We start from the raw sequence: 8,726 nt of genomic DNA, 5'->3' as shown, positions 1-8,726 counted from the left end.
GGGCCCGGCCGTTGATGGCGGGCGCGCGCAGCCGTCGCTGAGCAGGTGAGCGCGGGCAGGTGCGGGGGCGGCGGGGCTGAGGCGGCGGTCGTGCCGCGGTGGGAGTCCCGGGGAACTCCGGTTGGGCCGAGGGGTAGCAGGCCGGGCGGTTTTCCGGGGCATTGCCTCCGTGGGCTGCGGCTGGCCCGGGGCGGCGAAGCGGCGAGGCCGAGCTTAGCCAGAAGCGGGCATTTGGTTGGTGCAGTGGTGAGGGAATTTCCTGAGCTGCCTTTAATTACTTCAGGCGTCCTTCGAAAGCCGTAGAGGATTGTTTTCTGTCCAAAGTCAGCCGCTGTGATGGACTGTGCGGGGAGCAGGACGGGCGGTGTCGCGTTTGTGAGCGGCGCTGCCGCGCTCAGGTGTGCGAGCCCCGCACGGAGCCTCGTGCAGCGGTGGTGGCACCTGGAGCGGCCTCCCGTCCGGGCGAGTGCGACCGGCCGGTGCGGCTCGCTCGGCAGCGCGCTCTGCAGCCTCCGTGGAGGAGATCGCTGTCGGAGTTAGAGGCTCGGTGGCCGCCGGGGGTGCCCAAGGAGTTCAGAGGCTCGGTGGCCACCGGGGGTGCCCAGAGGCCCCCAGGAGCACCGGCAGAGACCGGCTGTGCGGCCCTGAGCCACTACTTGTGTATAACCTCGAGCCAATCGTGCGTGTTAAGCAGGAGTCGTTCCTCTGTGTATGCAGTGCTGCAGTAAAGTATTGCTTGCTTCTTAATCCTGCATTGGTGTTAAGAAGGAGTTTGATCCCCGATTTTGGGTGGTAATGACACAACGTTGTTCTTTTCTGTAGCTAAAACTAGTTGGATTTTATCTCTTGCACCCTTCCAGAACCTCCGAGCTGGTCACCCTCTGCGTTCTGAGGACAATCTTGGAATCTGCTTTTTTTGCCCTCATTCAGTGTAATAGACTTTAATTAAAATCTTGTGTATACTTGGACTGTTGTATTCTTAATTTGCATTAACATGTGCATTAATTCCAGCTTAAACATCCTGCAGCGCTTGAAGCCTGGTGCAACACTCTGATGGCAGCTCAGATGACCAATGCTCATCGACGGTTCTTGCAGGTTCTGATGTCTAATGGGATAACAGAAGGATCAGAGGCCAGAAAATTACACCAGCACTGCTGTGAAACTGATAAAGGTATGTCTGTCTTGGTGATGAAAGAACTGGGTTTTTTTCCTGGTGCAGCTTGCAAATAATTTGATTTCTGAAGGGCATGTGTCAGCTAAAAAAAGTTTAAAAGCTGTAATTACATGAGTGTTCCCTCTCTTTCCTGAAAGATAAAACAGCAATGAGTAAACTAACTTCTAATCAGGCCACATTCACATACAGTATATTTTATTTTGTCAAGGTTGTTGTTTATTGGTTATACATATAAATTATTTCAAAAAAATAATTTTTGACACTGGAAGTGCTTCACTATATTGAATGCTTTTAGGTAAATGCACTTCAGTCATTTCTCCCAGGTGCTGTGGGAGAAGTGACTGGTGCAAAAATATTTCTGTGAGGATGAGCAATTCCTGGTGAATTGCTGTGCTTTCTTCCCACCTCACCTGTACTGTATTGTCCATTCCAAGTCCTGGAAGCTGTGCTCCTACTAGGCTTAGGAGTGTCCCTGTGCCATGCCACCATGCTGCTCACTCTGCAGGGACTCTTCTGGTTTTCTGTGAATCTGTACCTACTTACCCATAGATGCAACACCAGATTACCACAAAGTAATCTATTTGTATGTCTCTTGAGTCAGGAACTGTAACTTGACCTACTTCTTAGATGATAAAATTTTGAAGTACAACTTTTGGTTCTCTAACCCCTGTTCAATTTTTATGGAGAATTTTTATCCCTTTTTTTCCACAGAAGATCTATTGGAGCAGCCACTGAACATTAAAATATAACATTAAAGTGTTAAAGCTGTTGTACAGAAGAGTATTCTGTTACCCTTTCATCTTTTTCCATCTCTGAGATCTGTCCCTGAAGCTCCCTGGCTGCTGTGTGGTGTTTGCTGCTGACAGGGGCCAAGCCAGTGGCAAAACTATAGTTAATTTTGTACTTCCTTTACTGTCGTTCTTGCTGTTTGTTGGCATTGTTCACTGAAGGAATCCTGTATGTCAGAACCAGGAACTCGTGGGCAGGAGCATCCTAGGAGTGCTGCTTGGCACTGGGCTGGGTGGTGTGCTGCGCTTTGGGAGCGGGACTTGGCCCAGTGCTGCTAAGTGAACAAGGGACTCCTGTGACTGGACAGCATTAATTTCATGATAACTGGTTGTAATTTTGAAACGTGAGTCATTTATCTAAAATTATGAGCTGTTACTTTGTGGCAGGCTGAGGAAGGCTGTGAGAAGATGAGAGAAAAGAATTATATACTATTCTTATCTTAACTTGCTGCACCTGATATTGTGAACATGTGAAATGTGTTATGGAGATTTGGTTACCAAAGGGTGGTTTCTTAATTAGCCAGTGGTGGTGGTGTTTTAATTAGAGGACCAATTAGGTCTGGCTGTAGCAAACTAGGGTATAAAAAAAGCAATAGGTTTCTGAATAAAGAAATCATCAGCATTCTGTAAATGTATGGAGTCTATGTAACTTATTACCTGGCCGGGGGCCTACTGTAACATTACTTAGCTCTGGTTTTTTAACCATAGCCTGAGGAAGGCAAACAGGAGTGTTGCCACTGACAAAGTCTTGTTTTGGATGGATGTGAGGGTTGTGCTGTGCAGGCAAGACCCATTGTATACTTGTATACTCTTCCACAGAGCTACTGCAGAGTCCATCCTAATTATGTCTATGATAAAACTGCTGCTAGTATTTGCTTGGTTTATAGAATGTGACTCAAGATATTTCTTGTGTTTCTACAACACTAGAATTTTAGGTTTTCTGATATGTAACTTGAGCACTTATGTGCCATTAATCTGTGAAACAGAGCATACAGAAACAAGAAATCCCTTATGTATAAAGGAATTCAAGTCAGTGTATTTTTCTGTTGTGCATAATATTTTTTCCCAGTCATATTTTATTTTCATTTCAGCTTAGTTCAGGTCACTGTAATTACTGGATTAGTGCTATGGGTTCCCTGCAACAAGGCAGAATGTCTGGACTCTGTCAACTGATTTTAAAGGAGCTGAGCATCTCGGAAGGCCATGAGACAGCAGCACAAGGAAATGCTGTTTCTGCTGAATAGAACAGTTTGAATTCATGTTCGAATTCTGCCTCAGTTTTAGCACTCTTACCTGGGAAAAAGTGTTTCACATAAAAAGATCCTGTCTGATGTGTAGTTGTTTGTCTTTTCTTATGTTTTTTCTCTGTATGACTTTTCTCCTTCACTTTCAGTTTACTATGCACACGATAAACTGGATGATTTCATCAGCACTATTAACAGCCACCTGCAGCCTTTGTTTATGCAGATCCGGAAAGGAATCTCAGAAGATGATGGGAGAGCACATTATGCTGTAGTAGGTACCTGCTGTGCTGTGTTTGCATGGGGCTGGCAGTGGCTGCAGGAGCTGCTGGGAGGATCAGCTGCCACAGCCCAGGTGTATGGGAATAGGACACGGCAGAAGGATGACAGCAGCGATGGAGTTGCTTAGCATAAAGACTGCTTAAGTGCTGAAGTGAGATTTCTTTTCCACAGGAGACTTTCCTGAGACAGATTTTTAAACTAGAAAACACAGAGAGCTGTCCAACATCAGTTTTCTTTTTCTCCCACTCAAAAATCAACCTAGCACGAAAGGGTTGCTGAGGAGTTGTCTAAGTTGTTTCCCCAGATGATCTGCAATGTGCATGTCAGAGAAGGTTATCTAGTAATTTCAGAAGACCATACAGAAGGTATCCTAAATTAGCTGCTGCCTCTAACCTTTCCCTTTTCCAGTTAAGTTGAGCTAATAATTAATAGTAGTAGCATGTGCAATAACAATAGAAAACATGGTCAGCTGTTTTTCATAGTGGAAAAAAGGTGACTGATAACGTAGGTCTGGTGCTAGGCAGCAGCAGGAACTACCTAGCACCTGTGATGTGTCAGCTCTGCTGCAGCACTCTGTGTCAGTTTGGGGAGCTTGTGTTGTGGAATGGCTTTGCCTGGGCAGAGGAAGCTGTGGAGAATTTGTGGCTGTTGTAAAGAAAGAACTTGAGTACTGTCAAGTGCCCCTAAAAAAATTAACATTTATGTTAATTGTAAGATGATGTATTCTTAACCTCAGGGGTTTTTTTAGTTTCTGGTATGAAACTACATTGGCACTTTATATCAGTTTATTTTTTTTGTAGGTGAATTTGGCAGAAACTGAAGTAACTAAAATGGCATCTGACTATACAGAAATTGAATTGGAATTGTTCAGAAAAACAGTAAGTATGTCAGATATTGCTTAGTAAGTCACATTATTTGTAAAGCTCACATCTTAAAATGAATGAAAATGGAGATGTGGTTGAAGAAGTAGTTGCCATTTTACCTAAGTTTATCTGAGATCAAATGGATGGGGTGGGCAGGGATGAAAGTACGTGCAAGTAATGATTTGCTGTTGTTAGTCAGTTATGGGTAAGGCAAAATCAGCACCAGGGAATGGCTCCTTGGGTTAGGGACAAGACACTTCTAGTTACACAAGCAACTTTCTTCAGGATTTTCAGTCATGACTGCTGAGTTTTTCACTGGCTTCAGTAGTTTAGTAATATACAGTAGTTTTTAATGCTACTAACATACAAAATGAATTTGCTGATTTGCATTTAAACATTTGTCTATGGTTATTGAGGTTTTTCCTCAAAACATCTTTGACAAAGAGCAGATAAAAAGAAATGGATCTGTCACCACTGAGTGTGGTGTCCCTGAATGCATCTTCATTTAGGCAGCATGTATACTTCTATTTGTGGAAACATTTTCTTGGCAAAGATCAAAACTCTTAAGGGGACAATGAGTGTTTCAGCTTTTGGCCTTTGTTTTACAATTCTGGGTCAAGCCGTATACTGTAGTATCTTTCACATACATGGATGCAAAAAAAATGCACATCAGCACATTACTGTAAGGTGTGTCTGCCTAATTGCAGTGTTTCTAATACTTGGTAATGTTTCTTCCTGTAGATGGACCTAATAATTTTATCAGAAAATGGCTTTGCCTCATCTACAGATATTTTAAACTTGGCTGACCAACTTAAGACAAAGAAAATGAAGAAAAAGGAAGCAGAACAAGTGCTGAAAGTTTTTGTGGAGGATAAGTGGCTCTCTGAGGTAACTGCATTCAAGTGTTCTTAGTTCAGTGGGTCCAGCCACCATGTTCTTATGGATGTGGTAGCTGAGACTGGAGCTCTTGAATGAATGATGGCAAAAATGGTCTTATGGCACCCATGCTTATTGGTGCTCCAGTGATTTTTGCAGAAAAGGAAGTAGACTTAAATGGAAGAAGTCCTTGAGTAGTTCTGTACAGGACCATATGGTTTCAGTTTCTTTTACCAGAAGCAGGTGGGTTTGTGTGTCCAGTCGTGCCCAGTGATGCACAGACACAACAGCACAGCATCCTTCAACCTGGAACAAGAGTTGGGGAGAGCTCTTCAGAGTCATCAGTGCTGTTAGCTGCATTTGGAGTTTCCTGAAAAGGAGTAAGGCCAGACATGTTGAGAATTCCTGTACCAGAAATGTGTGGGCCACTGTGCATGTGGTTACACCTGTTTTATTTTATGAGGAGCAGTGGAAATGAGCTCACCATGTGGACCATGGTGGACTGACCACGTGGATACTGCAGTTGCTTGCTAAGTGAGACCTTAATCCCTTTTCTGCTGGAGTCATTGCACCATAGATCTTCAACCTGCTGCCACACAGTTACTTACTTGTTAAGTTGATTTGGCAGATACTTCCAAAGATACATCAAGCAGGAAATGCCTAGATTTTGTTTGGGAGAATTTCCTCTAACATTCTTTTTGGGAAGGTCCCAAAACAGCATGCCGCTGTTAAGGAGCGCATGCTTGCTCATTTATGCTTTCTAAGGACTAGATCTCTGTTAAAGGTGTGGGATTTTTATGCTGCTCCTCTAAACAAAGGAGTTCTGCTACTTCAAAAGTGTTCTGGCGTTGCATTGTACCAGCATGTTGGTTTCATGACAGTAGAAAAAAGTGGCTTGTTAACAGGTGGTTAGCAAAGTCAAAAAAGGTAAAAGAATGAAAGGAAATTCTTCATCTCAACATTTGTTTCCTTAGAAAAATGGAGACTACACTCTGCATACTCGTTGCATAATTGAGATGGAACAGTACATTCTCAGCAACTACCAGGATGTGGCAAGGAAATGTAACATCTGTCACAGCCTCGCCATCCAGGTAACATGTTTAATCACCTCAGCCAATGGACTTGCATGGTCATAGCTGAGGTTTGTGATGCTTTCTCTTGGGTATAATCTTGGTCTTGTAATCTGGTCATGGTGCTCATGCACTTTGTAAAAAAATTTTTCCATTTTAGGCATTTTAGCTTCTGTCTTTAGAAATAAAATTGTCTTGGAGCAGTGTCTCAAAGTATAAAATTGCAGAAGTGCACTCCCACAATGAGGAACATGGTTGTGCTGTCTAGCTTTCCAAACCAGCATGTTGGAGATGAGCTCCTGATGCTGAAAGAGGTTTAGCAGTGAGGTGTTAGCAGTGTCCTCTGGGCCTTGCCAGTAGATGTCATCGTGTGACACACTGATTCTTGGTTCTGGGATTTTAATTCAGGAATTGCTGGTGTTTGGACCTCAGAACACATGTGCTATGTAGAGCATGCTAAAGCACTGTGTTTTGATAGCTGGGATGTTACTGTTCCATCTTGCTTAAGTAGTTACAGCCTGGATTCATATTCCAAAACTGCTACATTTTCTTGCTCTGTGAGCCTGCATCTTCTGATCTGCCCAACTAACATGCTTCCTTGTTACTTTTCCATCCTTAATTAGTCTCCTTTATTGCACTGAATTTGTTGTCTTTCAAACTAAATTTTGTCCATATAGGGAAATAGTATTTCCCAGTTTACAGAAAAAGGCCTCCTTTTACCATTTACCAGCTTTGACTGCTGAGTGTGTCCACCACCCATATTGTGGGAACCATTCTTTGGAACACAGCATTGCGTATCTGCTGCTCTTTGTAACAACTTTCTCTTAAATTGAAGAACAGTTTAGAATGTTTTTGTGAAAGAACACTCCTGATTTCAGAGCCAAGTATGTGAATCCTGTGGAATTGGAATGCACTTACCTTGTGTCAGAAAGTACTTCAGAGGCCAGACTGAACCCCGCTGTCCCAAGTGTAATGAATTCTGGTCTTGTGACACCCCAGGTACTAAGCAATGTATTTTTTAAAAATGGAATGTAATAATACTAGGAAATGGGCTGTTACGTTCAGTGGCACTGCCTGCATTATTTATAACTGTATCAGCTATTTCTGACTTCAGTGGTATGTTTCAGGCACACACAGGCAGCATTGAGCCCCCACAGCACCCAAAGAGTGCCACAGGGGCATTAGCAGACACTGTGCATATTGTTTTATAACTATCTTTAGGAGGTCGGGGAGAGGGGGGAAGGAATAGAAGCACACACAACCCATGACACTAGAACTTCTGGAAATACCAAGCTTCTAAGAATCTCTTTGGAATTCCTCCATTTGTCCAGCGAAATTGGACATTGTGAACAGCAACAGAGGAATGTACAAAGCATTTTAGAAAAGGTGGTTATACAATATTATTTTTTTGTGTGTGTGTGTTGTCCATTAACCTTCCTTTAGTTTTCTTTACAGGTGTGAATCGGATGGGTTCCCAGACTTACCACAGAGCTCCACTCTTGGCCCTAGATGATGCCAGTAAAACTTGATGTCAGTGACATCTGTTTGCCCCCACTCTGGCAGAACAGCCAGACTGTATTGTATTCATTAGTAACAGTGCTCAGTGTACTCATTTTCTGAAGTTTTAAGAATCTTACAATAAAACTATCATTGATGTTCCTATTCACAGTAATGCCTGCACAGCTTTCTTGGAGACTGTTTTCTATTTGTAATTCTCCATATTCTTGGGCTGGGACTCTCAGTGCATGTTTGGGGATGAAAGATGCAAATGTTTTAGTCAGTCCTGCAATCTGATACATGCAGCTGAACTCTTGAAAGAAGCCTTTCTCAGCAAGGGCTCCCTGTCTGCACAGGAACAGTACAAATTCAGTTGCACAACGGAAATGACACCTGCTGTGGCACGTCAAGCAGGTGAAAAATCAGTGTGGTGTGTGCAAGGCAGCTGGCTCAGTCTCTGACCCTGGGCTGGAGTTGGAACACTTTTAGTTGGCACTGTGGTTGTGCTTTGTCCCTTCTTTAGGTGCAGCAGAGTTTGTCTTGACGTAAGGCCATGTCATGAGCAGCTGTGCTCTGTAAGGAGGGAATATTGCTACAGAAGGATTGGGAAGCAGTAGGACAGGACTTGGGGCAATGCTGGCTTATGTCTGCAAACTGCTGGAAACATTACCATACTGAGACTCTTTAGGTTTTTCGTCCTGGCACTTCTGTCTGCAGTTTTAAGAAAGGATGCTTTTTCCTTTAAGAGTGAACTTGGAAAGGAGCCAAGGACTGGCTATTGCCAGACACCAGACTAAAATGGCAGCTTTCTTGTCCTTGGTAGAGATGTGTGACACAGCAGAAGAGCTGTGGCAGCAGCTCATATGATGGTTAATCAAAATATAATTAAACTTCATGTTATCTAACTGCAATTAAACTATGGATTAACTTTAGTT

At 43.3% G+C, this 8,726-nt stretch overlaps 1 protein-coding gene across 7 annotated transcripts in view; it reads left to right on the top strand.

Moving 5' to 3' along the window:
* NSMCE1 (NSE1 homolog, SMC5-SMC6 complex component) overlaps nt 1-7,962 on the top strand; it is an 8,202-nt gene extending 240 nt beyond the window's left edge. The window contains exons 1-8 of one of the 7 annotated variants that reach the window (XM_041490413.1): nt 1-45; nt 1,096-1,171; nt 3,356-3,477; nt 4,286-4,363; nt 5,090-5,236; nt 6,199-6,315; nt 7,173-7,293; nt 7,738-7,962. In XM_041490413.1, the coding sequence (XP_041346347.1) occupies nt 1,102-1,171; nt 3,356-3,477; nt 4,286-4,363; nt 5,090-5,236; nt 6,199-6,315; nt 7,173-7,293; nt 7,738-7,823 (741 nt within the window). In that variant the 5' untranslated portion in view covers nt 1-45; nt 1,096-1,101 and the 3' untranslated portion in view covers nt 7,824-7,962. Of the gene's footprint in view, nt 46-1,011; nt 1,172-3,355; nt 3,478-4,285; nt 4,364-5,089; nt 5,237-6,198; nt 6,316-7,172; nt 7,294-7,737 lie in introns of all 7 variants that reach the window. The other 6 variants (XM_041490410.1, XM_041490409.1, XM_041490414.1 and 3 more) reach the window with 6 other exon arrangements.
* The last annotated feature ends 764 nt before the right edge of the window (nt 7,963-8,726 follow it).

The sequence above is a fragment of the Pyrgilauda ruficollis genome, unplaced genomic scaffold (genome assembly GCF_017590135.1).
Source record: "Pyrgilauda ruficollis isolate IOZ18807 unplaced genomic scaffold, ASM1759013v1 scaffold122, whole genome shotgun sequence".
Lineage (NCBI taxonomy): Eukaryota > Metazoa > Chordata > Aves > Passeriformes > Passeridae > Pyrgilauda > Pyrgilauda ruficollis.
Note: the sequence above shows the minus strand (reverse complement) of the source record. Positions and strands in the feature narration are given on the sequence as shown.